Below are 19,011 nucleotides of genomic sequence, written 5' to 3' on the forward strand. Positions count from 1 at the left end.
ACAAGGAAGACAACTTTTTTTTTTTCATTTGCACGCTCACATCAGTTTGGGGGTTCCCATGGGATGTCATGCCGTATAATCAAATAAACATAGCATGATGTAAAGACAAAGAGGGTGAATATGACCGGCCGGAAGACTTTGTGATCGACGTGTGAGTTTTGGGGTCTATTGTTCTGTTCGACGTTCGGAGACACGCCAATGAAAATAATCCAGTCGCAAATGTCACGAACTTTCGTCCTGCTAATTTTGTCTAAAGGAAACACTTTACATGAAGTCATAAAAATAAAATGTTTCAGACAATCCTGAGAAACATACGAGATAATTTTTAAGGTTAACGATCAGAATTATTATTTTTTTAATCCAGTCGCAAATGTCACGATCTTTCTTCATTTCCCCCTGCTAATTTTGTATAAAGGAAACACTTCTTCATGAAGTCATAAAAATAAAATTTTTCAGACAATCCTGAGAGACACACGCGGTAATTTTTAAGGTTAACGATCAGATTTATTTCATATTTCCTGGTTTGCGGGTCACGACGGCAAATATTCGAGCAGTAAATCTCTGTATTTCTCATTTCACCCGGTGGAACTGTTTGTCTGCCTCTCCCGTAACTGTTTGAAAATGACGTCCGACCTTTTTGTTGCCCCATCTGAAGTTTTACGGCCCAGTCTCGTGTCCGGACGACGCCAAGACGATCTGGAATTTCTATGAATTAATATCGAGAACGGCCGAGTGAAAACTATCCACTGTTTAAAGGACTGTAAAGAAGTTTTTATCTTCGACCCAACACATTGAACTCCCACAAATATTTCTTCATGTTCTTACCTTCTTCAGTGCTGCTGGCCCCATAGCTCAGAAAACATGACAGACATCCCGAATGTGGTACGGGTCATAGGTCGTTGGAAGTTGGTATCGGCCCCCGTCTTAGTGTAACGAAAGTCGGCATGCCCTGTTTTGTTGCTTGAAAGATACTCAAAGCGACCACGTATTTTTCTCACATATGGATGCTTTATCCAATCTATGATATTCATTGCTTAATTACTTTATACTTTTTATTTTCTTCTTTAATAAATGACAAGGTATCTTTTAGCAGGTTGAAATCTATCTATTGGAATAAACTTCGAGGATGAGAATTGTGTCTGTGACTGCTGTGAACTTTGTATGTTTTATCATTTGTTTGTATGTCTTAATTCGATTCATGGAACTAATTCTTGAATCCATCGAGTGACAGAAGTAGCCATAGTTTCAAAATATTATGAATATGTCACTCTTTTTGCCTACCAACTTGCCCAAAGGCAGAAGAAAAAGAACTAACCCTCCAACCCGCGACTCGGCTGACTTCGCCTTCCAATATCGTGCCCTTACGGCCTCAAAAATGTCTAAGGGACTACCTTTACCTTTTGTCTGTTCGTTGTATGTGATATAGTTCAAATAAGTTATGAAATACTAAAAAAAAAAAAAAAAAACGCGAAATCGGAGGGAATAACTGATGTAGTTCGGCCCACCCCTCTTGACTCGCCCGTAGTACAGTCCAAACATCCCCATCGTGCGGCGATTATTAACTCATAACCCTGGAGTGTCGGAGCGGCTCTATACAGCAGTATAAACATACGGTGGGCGGACAGGGCACTTCTGCGGGCAAACAGGTCTGTATAAAGGCACTACACAACCTGGGCAAGAGTCAGGAGACAAGTAACTGTTGCCTCGCGTCGCTGCCATCAAAACGTCTTACAAAACGTCTAGGTCTTGAAATCTTGCAAACTTTTTGGTACGTTCTCATCTATCAAATCCAACTTGAGATCTCCTCAACCTCTACTCAAACCCGGCCGGTAGGAAGAGGAAAACTGTGACATCTATCCGTGCCGTCGTCGCCGAAAACGTTTCACTTTAGATCTTGCAAAATTCTAATCTAAAAGACGAAATCTTCGCAGACTTTTCTCAAACCCAGGTGAGAGTCAGGGTTTAAACGAAGTGTATCGGTTTCAAGTCGTCCTGAAAAACATCGAAGTCTCCAGATCTTGCAAACATTGTAGGTGCGTATTCAATTCACGCCTGGTAGTCTCGTAACCGAACTTTCTTCAGAGACGCCAAAGTCTTCAACTTCTACAAAACGCATACGTTTTCACGTCCAAGTGTAAACCTTTCAGGCATCCTGCGAACCGTCGTACGAATGTCTGCTATGAGCTGGTCTGTGTGGGTCTTACTTCTGGCTGTGACAGCGAGCTGTCAGGTAAGTTCCTGTTTATATTTAAGATTGGTCATGTACTGCTTCACATGTTTTAATTCATTGGTATGACTGCGTTGCATTTCTTGTTGTTGCATTCCTTGTTTTGCATTTCTTGGCACAGTTAAGAACACATGCACTAACGTACTAAGTGCCCTAAAGTCGCAAAATCATCCCTTGCAGATGATGTGTTTTTTTGAGAGGATGTTTATCGATGGAAAGAGTAAAATTTAATGTATTATCTGTCTTCCGTCGTTTCCCCGGCCTAGCTAGTACTGATTATGACCGTTACATGCACTGCGCATGCAATATGACGACAGTATACTGTAATATCGCGGCCAGTGTTACCAGTATAGTAAATCCGCAATCGGATACTCTATGTATATACTTTTATAGTTCTGCGTTTGCCCCAAAGTACAAGCTATGGATGGTTGCTCGAAGTTGTCTTCATAACCGAGACATATGCCTTAGTCAATCTGACTTTAATTTTGAACTTCAACTTCAGTTATTATATTTCAGATGTTAATACTATGGCAGCTGTAGACAGATTGTATGTTTACAAGGCACTTATAGTTGGATCAGAACGATTAGGAACGTGCAGTACGTGTTTTATAAGAATAAAGCAGCCGACAATTCTCAAGTACTTTTGTCCAGTGTTCAGTCCACGGTTACTATAGTAGTTGTGTGCAGCCGGTCTTTTCACATATCGCTACTTAAAGGATCCTATTGTAGGTTTGAAACGTTCTACATACAATGCGTGCCTCTTAAGAATAAAAAAAATACCTATCGTGTGAGTATTAAACAAAGGACCTGTTAAATGTAAGTTAACTATTGACAGCTGGTATGGTCACAGGGTGGCTATGGTAATAATGGAATGATTAGAAAGTTCTACAGCACATGCCTTAAACTTTCAAGTTGTGGCGCACTAAAACAGCTGACCGGCTATTAATAAGATCCCATGGTTATGGCTATGGGGCTAGGTGAGCGGGTACAGGCAACATACAATACACAGTTTCAGGATATTCAACAAAAGTTGCTTATTGTTATTTCGTGTTTTTCACTCCTTTTTGACAGGCTGCACCCAGTGTGGTCTCTGATAACGAGAGTCTCGTGAGAAATGGCGAGATAGATTTGGACGACCGCATTTCACCTGTGGGGTGGACAGGTGTCGTAGATGTGCTGCCACCTGACCTGGCACCCCTGCAAAACAATGGTAAGTACCGAGAAAGGAATATTGTCGTCAATTGAAATGAAGAATTGAAAATGTATAACAACGAGACGTGCAGATTCTGAAAAGTATTTCTTGTAATAGTCTGCTTTCTTGAAGGATAGTACAAATGTATTATCATTATGGAGGTTTTTATCAATTTGTTAACAGCTATTAACACATTTTCACCAACATTTTCAGCTGATTCATTCAGTGTACCAAAGAGGCAGCAAAACCCACGCGACCCAATCCGGAACGGAAAGAGGCAGGACAACCCACTGGATCCAATCCGGAACGGAAAGAGACAGGACAGCCCATTGGATCCAATCCGGAACGGAAAGAGGCGGGACAACCCACTAGATCCAATCCGGAACGGAAAGAGACAGGACAACCCACTAGATCCAATCCGGAACGGAAAGAGACAGGACAACCCACTAGATCCAATCCGGAACGGAAAGAGGCAGCGCAACCCGCTTGACCCAATCCTGAACGGAAAGAGGCAGCAAAACCCACTCGACTCAATCCGAAACGGCAAGAGGCAGCAAAACCCACTCGACCCGATCCGGAACGGCAAGAGGCAGCAAAACCCACTCGACCCGATCCGGAACGAAAAGAGGCAGCAAAACCCACTCGACCCGATCCGGAACGGAAAGAGGCAGCAAAACCCACTCGACCCAATCCGGAACGGAAAGAGGCAGCAAAACCCACTCGACCCGATCCGGAACGGAAAGAGGCAGCAAAATCCACTCGACCCAATCCGGAACGGAAAGAGGCAGCAAAACCCACTCGACCCAATCCGAAACGGCAAGAGGCAGCAAAACCCACTCGACCCGATCCGGAACGGAAAGAGGCAGCAAAACCCACTCGACCCAATCCGGAACGGAAAGAGGCAGCAAAACCCACTCGACCCGATCCGGAACGGAAAGAGGCAGCAAAATCCACTCGACCCAATCCGGAACGGAAAGAGGCAGCAAAACCCACTCGACCCAATCCGGAACGGAAAGAGGCAGCAAAACCCACTCGACCCAATCCGGAACGGAAAGAGGCAGGACAACCCACTCGACCCAATCCGGAACGGAAAGAGGCAGCAAAACCCACTCGACCCAATCCGGAACGGAAAGAGGCAGCAAAACCCACTCGACCCAATCCGGAACGGAAAGAGGCAGCAAAACCCACTCGACCCAATCCGGAACGGAAAGAGACAGGACAACCCACTCGACCCAATCCGGAACGGAAAGAGGCAGGACAACCCACTCGACCCAATCCGGAACGGAAAGAGGCAGCAAAACCCACTCGACCCAATCCGGAACGGAAAGAGACAGGACAACCCACTCGACCCAATCCGGAACGGAAAGAGACAGGACAACCCACTCGACCCAATTCGGAACGGAAAGAGGCAGCAAAACCCACTCGACCCGATCCGGAACGGAAAGAGGCAGCAAAACCCACTCGACCCAATCCGGAACGGCAAGAGGCAGCAAAACCCACTCGACCCAATCCGGAACGGAAAGAGACAGGACAACCCACTCGACCCAATCCGGAACGGCAAGAGGCAGCAAAACCCACTCGACCCAATCCGGAACGGAAAGAGGCAGCAAAACCCACTCGACCCAATCCGGAACGGCAAAAAGTAGAGAGGAAATCTAAAAAGAATCTCACCTGAAGAGTCTGGAAATACTTAATGCAGCAAAAGTGAATTCCTGTAGTTGAAAGAAGCAAAAGATATGTTTATCATGATTTGCTGCTAAACATAATTTCGATGCGATTGTAATGATCCAGCATATATGAAAACCTAACCTGCAATTCTGCTTCCATGTCCAAAGCTACGTATTTTTTGTGCATTCAATAAAGTAAAGGCGAAAAAGAAGAGAGAGTGTCTTGAGTCTTGATTTTCGACTTAAGTTATGATTTAGATAAGTCTTTTGGTTGTATGTAAATTTTGGTGATTTTCAAAACATGCAAGTGAACCCCTTGAGCATCATCTTAACTATCTATGACCTTGTTATTAATATGACGTTAAACAGTAATCGCTCTGTCGGATCTTGACCTGAGCCCGGACCAGTGCCCTATGACGTAGTAAGAAACAACAACCGTGATGTTGTCAGTTTAGTTCAGTTTATCCTCAGTCAACAGCAAACGCCCGATGGGACTTTGGCTTACGTAAATAGAAGTAAAAACGTCATATATGTCCACGTATATGTAGAATGGTAACTTACTCCAGGGCCACACAAATTACTAGTTACGATGGCAGTTTTTGGCGCAGTAAAAAGATTTGCTCACTCAATAGGGTGCATTTCCCTATTTTTTCACTAAGCGGCGCCACTGCACGGGTTAAGTCATCAAAATGCCAGAACGTCATCATAACAGCATCGTACAGTGTAACGTATCTACCTACCTAGACCCTTGACCTCCAGGTCGTAAATTGTAAACAACAGTGTAAACTACTGTTTGGTAAGATATACCATGAGGATAGGGCGGAACATGACTAACTTAGTTAACGAATTGTCAGCCTTAAAATTGCAGTCACACGATATGTAGTCTGGCACTGACCACCTGGTACAGGCAATTTCAGGTCATATAAAAACAGTCATGTCGTCCATTTTAGGTCTTCAGGTTAACTCTAATTGTGTATTCAGCAACAAGGTACCTACCTGAACAATCAGGCCTTCAGTGCTAAGGACGTGGACCGTGATGCATGGCATCCCGGTTCGTGTGCCAGCGGCCGCAGTATCGGAGGTACAGGTGGCTGGTGGTATAACTACAAGGCCTGTTCCTGGTCTTCCCTAAACGGTCCGTACTTACGCCCCTCCGATCGCACTGCAGCTGCTTATAGCGGCTGTGGTCTCTACTGGCACACTTTTGGTGGGCCTTATGATTCCTATCTGAAGAGGTCCAAAATGATGGTTCGTCCTGTTGACTTGTTGAATTCAAAGAAGAATTGTGAAGAAACAAGACTGAAGAATCTATTGTTTAGCATCTATACCCCTGATGGAGTTTAGTCACTTGTTCAACCCTGATGACCACTTAGATTTCATAATGAAGGCAACTTCTTTTTGGCAAAACTTTTCGCACGCTTGCATCAGTTTCTGGGGTTTCCAATCAAATCAACATGGCCTAGTATATAAACGGGAGGTAGAAGCGTCAGTTAACCTGCGGTGCCTTCATGTAATATGTATGATTTATCAGACATGAAACATATTGGCTAATATAGACTTTTAAAAAGGCTAATATAGACTAGACACTTATCACTTAGCGCATGCTTACAATAATTGCGGCACATGATAGTTAGCAGCGTGAAAACCTTTCTACCAAACGTGTGAATGTAAAAGATAAAGTACAAACTATGATTGACTCGAAAATAAAACAACATGAGAAATAACAGCTCTGTCTTTCTAGATTGTGATGAAGTTAAACAATAAACAACCCTTGACTGAAGCTAGGGTCAAAGTTCTGACCAACAACAACTGTACCCCGGCCATTTGTGGTCAGTGAGCTCGAGTTGAACTTCAGCACCCTGACGTCGGACGTTGTCCTGAGCTGCCCCTGTCCTTATATCACCCTTAATGGCCATAGTTCGGTCCCCCTCAAACACCTGACGGACGTAAACAGCAGAAAAATGCCAGACAGGGGGAACAATGATAAATATAAAGCCCCCATCAGTAAAGAGTAGAATCCGGGTGAATACAAATTGACAAGAAGTTAAGAGTCGGTCCACGGGCAGGGTATTAAACATAAGTGCACGCGGGAATTGTTATTTCCGGGTGGCAAACTCCCCTATATTCTCCCTTAACAGTCAGTGTAGTTAGACACCAGATGAACAACCCACCAGTAGAGTAGCAACGAACGCCCGGAGAGGGTGTCATTGGCCACTTGAGCCCGCTCCGCGAACGGTAACAATAATAGCGCCGCTGTGGCCGGCTTGGAGTGACTCAGCGGTTTTCTCATAAAGGTTACAGTCTTGCAGAACAGTGGAAGGCGGTATGTAGCATTTCCCTTCTTTACTCTGGGGTTCTGTATTTGAGCGGGTGGGGAGTCGACCCAGGGGTGGGTCCCTACCCGGGAGATGTCCGTACGTAGTCTTTCCAATTCCTAAGATCTCCTAACGCTGGTGTTCTTTAGATAGCTATGGGAATGGGTCCCGGGGGCTGGGGTTCCCACCCAGGGGAAGTCTGTAAGCCTTAAATCCCATTCCTTCGTCTGGAGTTCTATTGCTGTGGGGGTGGGGAGACGCCCCGCCGGGGTAGCGGGTGATCCTTACCCAGGGGCAGTCGGTACATTACTAGCCTTCTACTCTCCATTCTAAATTGTTATTCAGTCATGTTACCATTTCCGCATATCTTAGGACCCCCAAACGTAATTGGTACGAACCCTTCAAATCTCTACTCTCCAAGCAGAGGTTAGGCTCCGGCTGTTTTTTAGTCGTTTTATCGGGCTTTCTATTTTTTTTATATCTTATTGTGTCAAAACCTAATTGCTGGCGTACTTCAAGAAAAATGACAAAATAGAAAGCCCGATAAAAACGACTAAAAAAAACGTTTAAAAAAACAGCCGGAGCCTAACCTCTGCTTGGAGAGTACCAAATCTCGTCTTGGCCGAACCACTGCCAGAGGGTCGTCTTGTATATATAGATACGTCATAAAATTGACGTTTGCCACGAATGTAAGAATTCCGTATCACATTCTGATGAATTGCTAACTGAGTAACGTTACATGACGTTGAATAACAGACTGTTACAGATAGAAATATGATATTGTCGACGCGATCGGATACTTCGTTGCATTAAGTAGATTATGGGTTACCGCTAGCAAAGGGACCAAATCTCGTTAATAGACTTAATTTTGACATTAACCAAGCGGTAGAGCAGCAAAGCTGACAAATTAAATGTGTTAAACATGAAACAAAACGCACAAATTTGCTCAGGCACAGTATAGTTAATGTGTCCTTTTGGGTACCTCCTTTTGTGCTTTCATTTTGAAAGGACTCTGGTAAGACTTCGTACGTATACATCGCCACTCGTCTGACGTCGCAAATAACGTTGTTTTGATAAGTCGAACTGTTGTTTTTCACCTGGCTGTGGCGATAGCGATCTCTTTGGGTGAAAGGTCGACACGACAGGAACTTTTTATGACAAACATGTGCTGGCTCGAAAACAACACTCCTTGTCCAGTTATGGAAAACAATGGAATTATATAAGTTCCTCTTTGATTCTGCAACTTCTGCTTGCATAACATGCATATCACTATGTATATCTTTGCCAACACTACCTGCCTGCCCCAAATAATGGAAACCCTTCGTTCCTTTCTTTAGTTATCCTCTTTGGAATGTTTTGACAAAAATGCCCCTGCAATTCCAAAATTCTATGTTTGGGGCTGAAACTTGCCCCACCATGTCTTGACGTCGAAAGCTACCTGCCACCCAAATGTCAAGACCATACCATATCCGGGACAAGAGTACATTAAAAAAAACTGCTGTGATAGAATATTCTCATCAATTACGCAAATGAATCCTAATTTTCATGATTTCTATTTCAATTTGTACATCTTTGTCAAAGCTACCGTTATTCGTAACTTGAGCTATCCTCTTAAGAGCTTTTTTTCTTATACAAAAATGCCCCTGCAATTCCAAGCCTAATCGCTAGGGGGGGGGGGGCTAAAGTCACGTCACTTCTTCCCGAGCGCAAGAGCTGCCTTGTTAAACACACAAAAAGCGTGACCATAGCTTGTTCAGAACGCGAGATATCAAAACGGGAAGTTCCGATGCAGTACCAAGGAAAGCCGCAAGTGTTTCCAAAATCGTATCATCCCTACCAACACACCATTGAAGTTTGATACTAAATCTTCAATACCGACGCCCCCTTTACCCCCAACATCTCTTTACCATAGTTACTGACGCCCCCCGTTGTTCCATGTTGTTCCAAGAAGCCTTCCTGTGGGGGTCACCGTGAGGTCAGCCGGTCAAAGGTCAGCAAGATGGCGGCGGCGCGGGCTGTATTGACGTGTGGACGTGTTTTTGCGCAATCAGCTGCTTCTTACAGCACCAGGTGAGTCCGTAAAACGCACCTGGGCAGGTGTAAGGTACGGGGAAGAGGCTTCAGAGATCTAAACACCTGTGTCTTAGTCTTAAGTGAGAGTGACAGTGGTGTAAACGACCTCAACATGCAACACGTCCGCCAGGAAAATTTTTACCTTAGAAATTCCTTTGGATAATTAGTCCGCAATAATTATGTGTGATTACGTGATTTTCCTTAATCTTCAAGAAGGAAAACCGTTTCCGAATGACACTGATCTAGGTTTGGCTACAGATAAATATATGGAAGTGACAGCTTTACTAACTAGTAGTAGATCTGCTTTATCTACGCAGAAACCGCACAAATATTTATTTTTTACACACCCCGCCGCAGACAGTTCAAACAAGGAAGTTGATGCCTTTTTCAACCTCCTTGTACTCGCTGCACTAAAAGTCTTAATTTTTTTCAAAGAGTGACAGACGAGTAAGTAGACAAACTCAACAACTCTGCCAGGAAATTTACCTCAGAAATTCCTTTGGATGATTAGTCCGCAATTATGTGTAATTTTCCCTGGCGTAAATTCAAGAATGGAAAGTGTTTCGTAACGTTATATGAAACTGATCTACGTTTTACTGCAGCAAAACTTGTTGTTGTTGTCCTCATTTAACGTCTATTATTTCGCTAGACGTGGCCTCTTGGTGCTGAGTAGCGCATGGTTCGCTTTTGAGTTAAGAGTCTCTCTTGGTATTTAACTCTTGGTTCCTTGTGCTTGAGAGTTGCTGGAGGAGTTTCTAGGAGAGTACGTCGAAACGGTGTGTACTCTCAATGTACTGGGAGAAGGCCATGTACATCTGTTTGTTGAAACATGTGAAACTTGTGAAGTGACTGGAAGTGACAGCTTTAGATCTGCTTATCTGTGCAGAAACCACACAAATATTTATTTTAGTTTTTTACACACCACCACAGACAGATTAGAGTTCTTCGGTTATACTATAAGTATGATTGTCACTCCGGTTTAGAACTTTTCCACACCTGTGTACGTTTTTCCTGCCTGTAGAAACGATGAAGGGAAGTTTTAGGTCTGACACACACGTCACTCCTTAAGCAAACATCAGTCTCAACTTTAAAAACAATCTTTCAGTTTTACCAGTATGAAAGTTCATCAGTGTTGCTGACCTATTATTCAACTTATTGGCAGTTGAATGGGGGTAAAGTCCAGGTCGGTGTAACCTGTGAGTGGCGGACATGCAGGGGTCGGTAGGACAGAGGATGACTATTTACCCGGATACACATGTACTAGTAGGCTAGCCCAGGTACAGGGCTTTCGCCAGCTCGAAATTTTTTTCCGTCAGCCAATTCCCCTTGTCGCGAAAACACTATTCCAGGAATTAGAGAGACTGAACTGAGACCTTGAAAAATGGGTTTTAATGAGATTATCGTATGCGAAAGGGCACCGACACACATTGTCAACAATCATAACAATAGCAAAACAGTGTGTGGCTTTTACGGCCGTGGACAGCGTCCCCAAGCAGCCTGTAGCTTCCACCAAGGAGCTTTTATCAGATTTTTGTCCGTCAAGGGTGACGGATTGTTATAAAATTTTTTCCGTCACATGCAGCAAATTTCCGTCAATTGACGGAAAAACGGACGCTGGCTAGAGCCCTGCCCAGGTACCATCCTATTTGATCGAGCTCCTTGCACTCGCTGCCCTAAGAATTTTTCTGTATTGTAAGAATTCAGAGGGGCCAGTAGGAACAGAATTGCAGAAAGAAACAAACATGCCGACACCCGGGATCGAACCCGGGGCGGCAGATTACAACCCAGCAGCGAAACCACTGCACTAGAAAAGGCTTACAGTATCTTATTTTTTTTCAGAGTGACAGATGAGTAAATAAACAAACGCAACACGTCCACTAGGAAATTAATCTCAGAAATTCCTTTAGATAATTAGTCCACAGTTATGTGTAATATTTCCTGATGTTGATTCAAGAAGGGAAAGTGTTTCGTATATGTATCAGTATGATTATGAAATTGATTGGCTGCAGCTAAACTTGTGAAGTGCCTTGTTGTCGTTGTCCTTGCTTAACGTCTATTAACGTCTATTGGCGTTGTTTGTGGTGTAACTGGTAGAGCGATACACGCCGTGCCCCCAACGTTGTGCCCTTGGGAAAGCCACTTTACACGACCTTCCTCACTTCACCCAGGTGTAATAATGGGTACCTGACTTCGGTTGTGGAGGTAAAAGGAATGAGTACCTTTACCTTCCGTCTGTACTGAGTGCAATGCCACATAATTTGTCCTCGTCTGTCCAGAAAGCGAATAGAAAAATTGTCTAGATTTTTTTATTTCACTAGACGTGGTCTCTTGGTGCCGGATAACACATGGTTCAGTGACTGGATATGACTGGGTCTGACTGGATGTGACAGCATTAGAACTGCTTACCTGTGCAGAAACTGTACAAATATTTATGTTACACACCACAGCAGACAGGTCAACCTTTACTGGCTTTAGCGTAGATTAGAGCAAGGACGTTGATGTAACGTCCTTGATTAGAGCAAGGAGGTTGATTCCTTTATCAACCTCCTAGATTAGAGGTTTTTTAGTTAGGTATGATTGTCAATCCAGTTAGAACTTTTCCACACGTGTGTACGGTTTTCCTGCCTGTTGAAATGATGAAGGGAAGTTTTAGGTCTGACACACGAGGTTTAAGCAAACATCAGTCTCAACGTTAAAAACAATCTTTCAGTTTTACCAGTATGAAAGTTCACCTGTGTTGGTGACCTGTTATTGGGAGTTTAATGGGGGTAAAGTCCAGGTCAGTGTAACCTCTGTGTGGCAGACATGCCGGGGTCGGTAGGACGGAGAATGACTACTGTGAATGCAGAAATGTTCGCAATGGTTTTATGTTCGCGTTTTTTTGCGGTGGCTACTTCACTGAGAATTTAAAACAACCGCAAACATTTTTCCACGACAGTAAGAGACTACAGTGCATGGCGCTACCACAAACTTAATACCACCGCGAAAATACTTTTTCCCGCTACTGAGAAATCAAATCCCCACAAACTTAAATGCATTACAGTATTTACCTGGATACACATATAGACCCCATTTATGATGCAAAAATCAAAACGGTTCTCTATCCATGATTTAGCCTTACGATCAGAAAACAGTTTGCATTTTGCGTTCACGGTCGATGTAAACTTGTGTGGATATTTTTAAGCAACATGCTTTGTCTGTTTTTTGTGGTCTTTTTAAAAAAATGTATAATATGTGGCCCTGGGAACAAAAAGAAACACTAGGATAGTACAAAATACACCAGGACGGTGGCAACCAGAGATGACTGTAAATGATAGCAAACATGTCTGTAGGCAGGGAAACAGTAAATTCTGTGTCAGCGTAACGTGTGTATCTCATGATCAGCCATACCAGGTTTGAAAGGACAGAAGTACAAGTGTGGTCCAATCCTACGTACCTTCAGCTTTCAGGAGAGAACGCCTAAGTTTTAAACAATTATACAAGTCCAGACGTGCTTTGCTTATGTCTCGGGGGACTTCAAATTTGACATATTACTTATGCTATAGTGCATCAGACTTCTCTTGCTCAGTTGCAGTCACTGCGAACCAGCTTTTGTCCCTCTGCAGGTCGGCAGGGAAGACCCCCCTCTCCCAGAAGTGGACTGTTCTGCAGCAGACGGTAAGACAGAATGCTCGGCGCTACACCACCGGTCAGGCCGGTCGGGCGTACGTGTGGCCAGCCACCGCCGTCGGCGTCGCCTGCGGACTCGCGGTCGGAACGACCCTCTACCTGAGTCAGCGAGAGAAACCCGTCGGCGCCAAATCTGTCCCTACCTTCGAGCACGACCCAACCCCGGGCGGATTCCGTACGAACTTACCGGAGTTCTCACTTTCAGAGGTGGCAAAGCATAAAACGAAGAATGACCGCGTCTGGATCACCTACAAGTCCGGTGTCTACGACATCACAGAGTTCCTGGAGAGCCATCCGGGCGGTGCATCGAAGATCATGCTGGCTGCGGGCGGTTCTGTCGAGCCGTTCTGGGCGATGTACGCCGTGCATAAGGAGAACCCAGAAGTCTTCGAGCTCCTCGAGCCGTTACGCATAGGAAACATCAGCAAGAAAGATCTCATCGAGATGCAGCAGACCAAGAAGGCCGATCCGAATGACCCGTTTGCGTCCGAACCCGGTCGCCATCCGGCGCTGGCTCCAAGCTCGAAGAAACCGTTCAACGCCGAGCCACCGCAAGAGCTGCTGGTGGATAATTACATCACGCCTAACGAGCTGTTCTTCGTTAGGAACCACCTGCCTGTACCACAGGTGAGTCATACTATCACTTTGCCTCCCACTTACATACAGGAATGCATATACAAGTATCATGTTTCAGTAAAAGTATCAAAACAAAATTAAGTCTCTTGTATATTTCTTGACTGTCAACATATAAAAAGAAAGAGTTTGATGCATGTTATCATGTGACAATGCTTATATATATGTACTCAACTGTTTCATAATGTAAGTTAAATCCGTGAGCAGGCTTTTAGCCGGGCATTTGTCCATGCGTTTGGACGAACTGTTCTAAAAATAATGAGAAATTGGACGCACTAGGATCCTCTGACAAGCATAAGTTTCTGATTGATCAGGGATGCCACTTGTGGTCACACTCATCACAGTCTTCTACTGTGACCTGTTTGACAGTAATTTAGCCCCTCAAGATATCAATTAGAATGCACCATTTTGACTTAAACTCTGCACCATGGAAGGTGGATGCCCCTGGACCCCCTTACAATATATCACTTGTTTCGACTCACCAAGAAATTTGGACCCTTATTACAATATGATCCTTGCTAAAAGCCTGGCCATAAGAAATGAATTGGAAATATTTGATTGATTGATTGATTGATTGATTGATTGATTGACAGGTGGACATGAACAAGTACGTCTTGACAGTCGGAGGCGAGGGTCTGAAGAAGCACTCCTTCACCTTGGATGATCTTAAGGAGAAGTTCAAACATCGGAAGATGGTGGCCACGATCCAGTGCGCCGGGAACCGCCGATCCAACATGATGGAGGTGGGGCTGTTTGTTTGTTTGTTTGTTTGTTGAGATGCCCACTTGCAATTCACATTGTCTGGAAACCTTTAATATAACACATTTTTCCACAGCAAACATGTGAAACATTTATTATTGAACACTGTGTGTTTTATGAATAAACTTTAAGCCTTACATGTAGAACAGAATAGGAAGGAGAGATGTTGTTGCTTAGATTTTGAGCCCCTAGCACCGTTCTGTGGAACTGCAGCAGAATATCATACATGTATTTTGTAGATTTACCTGTTTTGGTAATGCGAAAGTCAAGGGGCATGAAATCCAGTACAAAATGTAAGACTTGAGCCCCTAGCAAGCTTCTCTGGTATTGCAGCAGAACTTGATATATTTTGTTAATAATTTTCCAGGTGAAGAAGATTAAGGGTCTGAGTTGGGGGATCGCAGCGATCAGTAACGCTGAGTGGACGGGCGTGTACCTGAGCGACATTCTCGCGCACGTCGGACTGTCCGACCCAGAGAACCGCGGAGAACTCAAGCATGTGCAATTTGAAGGTCTGGACCTGGACCCGGAGAGGGCGCCGTATGGAGGTTTGTTTCTTTTGCTTTTTTGTTTGTTTTTTAAGTAGAAGCTGTGTAACAACGGATTGTAATAAGTCTTGATCCACTCACAAGTTAGGAATGCATGTAATGATGATCATTGTAGTGCTATCTTATGTTGTAAAATCAATGCAATTCAGCCCCTACAGGGGCTGCAAAGTTGATTGGAAATAAGGTTGCAAAGAATGCCCCCTTCTCTTTTTGATGAGTGTGGAAGGTTCCAAACTCGAGGTGCATGTGGCTCTCCTCATACATGGGATCTACAGCTTTTATATGGCTTTTTGTCTGAGAGGATGTTCCTTCAACTGAAGGAAGGTATTCATTTTCATGTGAGCCGAGGGAAGAAGCAGTTGTTAAGTGTCTTTCCCAAGGGCGTATTATTGTGACCTGCTAGGGATTGGAACTCGAAACCTTCTGAGTCAACACCCCTTATCACAACACCACCCTTCCACAGGTTCCATCCCGATTGAGAAGGCGTTGGATCCGTCGGGTGACGTCCTGCTCGCGTGGGACATGAATGGAGAACCGCTCTCACGTGATCACGGTTTCCCCCTCAGGGTCATTGCGCCAGGAATCATCGGCGCCAGGTCAGTTCCGAAGTTCCAGTTGGCATAGTTTGATTTTTCCCCCAAACTCTTTCAACCAGCACGTTTCTTTCTGGGGGTAACTATGTGTTAGAATATGCAGCTTGTGATATTTTTTGTGTGCATAATCTAGTCAAGAATGTCTTGTTTTTTGTTTTTTTCTTTGTTAATTTGTTGTTGGCAGAAGTGGCTGTGTAAAGTTTAGGCCATCCCAGATGAGAGTCTGTCCCTCTGTATTAAGTTTGTTTATTTGTTTGTTTGTTTGTTTGTTTGTTTGTTTTAGGCAGGTAAAGTGGCTGAGCAAAGTTTGGGCCAGCCCAGACGAGAGCCCGTCTCACTGGCAGCAGAACGACTACAAGGGTTTTGCTCCGCAGGTAGACGTCTTAAATTGTTTTTAAACAATTAAAAGAAACATCATAATGAATGTAGTTATACATAGTTTTAACTATGTATAACTACATTCATTATGATGTTTCTTTGAGTTGAGTCGTAAATGCCTTGAAGTTCACAGGGATTTGATTTTGCAGTAGGGTGAAAATGGAGTGCTTCTGATTTCTATACTGAAACAATATGGGGTTGGTGGACAGAAGACAACAATGTTTTTTATTCAGTATAAACATGAATCCTTATCACAAGATGTTAATAACAAACCACTTAAGACTTATAAACAGTAGTAAGTAATCTAATAAAACAATTGCATAATAACTAGCATTGAATCATTGAAATTAATCATTTTTGACAGTACATGTACACATCAAGCATTTTCACAGTTGTTTTAAGTTCGCTGTCACTGCAAAAGTTGCGAACATTAACCCACCATCAACATATATATTGTCAGTAATACCTTCTTTCCTGTTTGGAGATGCTTTTAGTAAGTATGATACAGTACTTTTACATTGTACTTTAAAGCCTGTGATCAAGTAGACTAGTTCATCTTAAGGTCTTTGCTGAATAAAAGAAGTTCATCCTCCTCCTCAGGTGGACTGGGACTCTGTGGACTTTAAGAAGTCCCCAGCGATCCAGGAGTATCCTGTCCAGTCCGCCATTTGTGAGCCGAAGGACGGAACCGTGTGGGACGATGAAGAGGAGGTGAGATCACCCCCGTATGCCACTCGAATGGTCTGGGTCATGTGCAGATTCAATTGGATATGGACCACGCCATCTGATAATTGGGGGATTGGCATTTTTTATTCCGTTTAAGATTTGTTAGGTTGTAGGTAGCTTTTTGTGGAACCCCCATTTAGGAAGTGAACTGATCTGAAATTGCACAGTTTGTTGTTGGTTGTTGCTGCCTTGTTGTTAACCGTTGCTACTTACAAATGTAAAGTGTTGTTGTTTACCTGTTGCTAGGAGACAGTGAAAAGGTTATGTGTTGTTGTTTACCTGTTGCTAGGTGACAGTAAAGGGTTATGCGTACAGCGGCGGGGGTCGGGAGATTATCCGCGTAGACGTGTCGGCGGATGGTGGGAAAACGTGGCACCCCACGGAGCTGGTGGCAAAACCAAACCAGGGCTACAACCGCACCTGGGCCTGGACACTGTGGGAGGCCAGCGTGCCTCTACCGAAGGACGCTAAAGGTCAGTTATTCATTTATAACCATTTCCTTATTTTGTAATTGTTTCCTTATTTGGTAATAGTTTCCTTATTTGGTTACCATTTCCTTATTTGGTTACTATAATCAAACCTGGGCCTGGACACTGGGGGTGGCCAACATAACCATTTCCTTATTTTCATATCTGGTAACCATTTCCCTATCTTTTCTGTACACTATGGAAGGCTACTTTTCAACTGAAAGATGCTGGTTGGGTTCTGACATTACATATTTGGTTACCTGCCATGTTCTTATTTGGTTACCATATCCTTATTTGTAGCCTAGTTGCCCTATTTGGTCATCAGTTCCATATTTGGTGTTTTCTTCTGTTCCAGGAAAGAAGGTTGAGTTGTTTGCAAAAGCGTACCCTATTTGGTCATCAATTCCATATATGGTGTTTTCTTCTATACCAGGAAAGAAGGCTAAACTGTGTGCAAAGTTGTACCTTATTTGGTCATCAGTTCCATATTTGGTGTTTTCTTCTTTCCAGGAAAGAAGGTTGAACTGTGTGCAAAGGCAGTGGACTCAGCATACAACACCCAGCCAGAGTCATTCAAACCGTACTGGAACCTTCGCGGGGTCGTGGCCAACGCCTGGCACAGGGTGCACATCACGGTGGAGCCACCAGAGGGCGACGATGACTGAGTCCTGTTCTCACACCTCACCTTGTAGCAGGGTCATTTTACACTTAACCCGTTCCCTGCTGCCTTAGTCCTTATCCAAACACGTCAGGTGCCAAAAGGCTAGACATGAATGTTCACAGCAGGGGCAGGTTAAAGAGTGCAATCATGGAAGTCTACTTGGTGTATAATAGGGATGTCTGAGTGTACATTGATGAGTTAACCATCCCCTGCTGCAGGCAGATGTACCATGTACATGTATGCACCACTTTGTGTTGGTTACAGCAGGACTTAGCAGCTAGGAGGTTAATTTGTCATGGATTTCTCACTACTTTTGTCTCCAATCTAAAAAAAAGGATTTCTGTTCATTTTTCTATAAAATGAAGTTTATAGGGATTTAGCACATGAACTTGTTGTGTAAAGGTAATAGGGTTTTACTTATAGTAGTGATGAGCTGTGGGGTTGTTAAAGGAAATGATTATATGCTGAAGAAACTGCCTTTTGGTGTAATATTGGTGTAATTCTACAGGTGTCTACAGTAATTCTGTATGGGGGTTTGATGTCTCAAATGCTAGTAAGATTAAGAATTAACCATGTATCAAAGGTGTTAGACTTTCCAGGGCTCGAAATTCATTTTGGGGATTAGGTGCACTGGTGCACCCAGCTTAAAAATTGGGTGCACAAAATTTTTTTGGGTGCACCACTTAAATTTAAGTCAAAACCTAATAAGACTTCTTATACAACTACCACAACAGACATTTTTATTATCTTTCTAACACTTGGATGTCAAGAATATGATTTATATTAGTATACTTGATATCTTTACATAGTATTACATAAACCTAATAAAATATTTGGGTGCACAGTTCCAATTTTGGGCGCACCTGGGTGCACATGCACCCAGTATTTCGAGCCCTGCTTTCTAAGTGTGTACTTTTATACAGAGATGAGAGAAATCATTGTACAGATGATTTTGTAGGGATGACCTTGTAGAATGATTTTGGATGACCTTGGAAAGATGACCTTGTAAGAATGAATGGCAACTTTCAACCTTCTTGTTGCCATTGTTGACTAGTTTCCAGCATTTGGTATTTGAGAAAGTTGAAAAGGGAAGGTGGACTTAG

General features: G+C 43.5%; 2 protein-coding genes across 2 annotated transcripts; both read left to right on the plus strand.

Annotated features, from left to right (window-relative positions):
- The first annotated feature begins 1,543 nt into the window (after window positions 1-1,543).
- Window positions 1,544-5,298, plus strand: LOC118412538 (TRIO and F-actin-binding protein-like). Its single transcript, XM_035815450.1, has 3 exons — window positions 1,544-2,230; window positions 3,299-3,437; window positions 3,633-5,298. The coding sequence occupies exons 1-3, from the start codon at window positions 2,171-2,173 to the stop codon at window positions 5,063-5,065; spliced, it is 1,632 nt and encodes a 543-aa protein (XP_035671343.1). The 5' UTR covers window positions 1,544-2,170; the 3' UTR covers window positions 5,066-5,298.
- A 2,092-nt stretch (window positions 5,299-7,390) lies between these two features.
- LOC118410863 (sulfite oxidase-like) lies at window positions 7,391-18,232 on the plus strand. Its single transcript, XM_035812727.1, has 10 exons — window positions 7,391-7,409; window positions 9,353-9,471; window positions 13,080-13,770; window positions 14,370-14,519; window positions 14,903-15,083; window positions 15,547-15,679; window positions 15,960-16,050; window positions 16,655-16,765; window positions 17,070-17,253; window positions 17,758-18,232. Exons 2-10 carry the CDS (start codon window positions 9,401-9,403, stop codon window positions 17,910-17,912), a joined length of 1,767 nt encoding a protein of 588 aa, XP_035668620.1. The 5' UTR covers window positions 7,391-7,409; window positions 9,353-9,400; the 3' UTR covers window positions 17,913-18,232.
- The last annotated feature ends 779 nt before the right edge of the window (window positions 18,233-19,011 follow it).

Source organism: Branchiostoma floridae, chromosome 3, assembly GCF_000003815.2.
Source record: "Branchiostoma floridae strain S238N-H82 chromosome 3, Bfl_VNyyK, whole genome shotgun sequence".
In the NCBI taxonomy this organism is placed as follows: Eukaryota; Metazoa; Chordata; class Leptocardii; order Amphioxiformes; family Branchiostomatidae; genus Branchiostoma; species Branchiostoma floridae.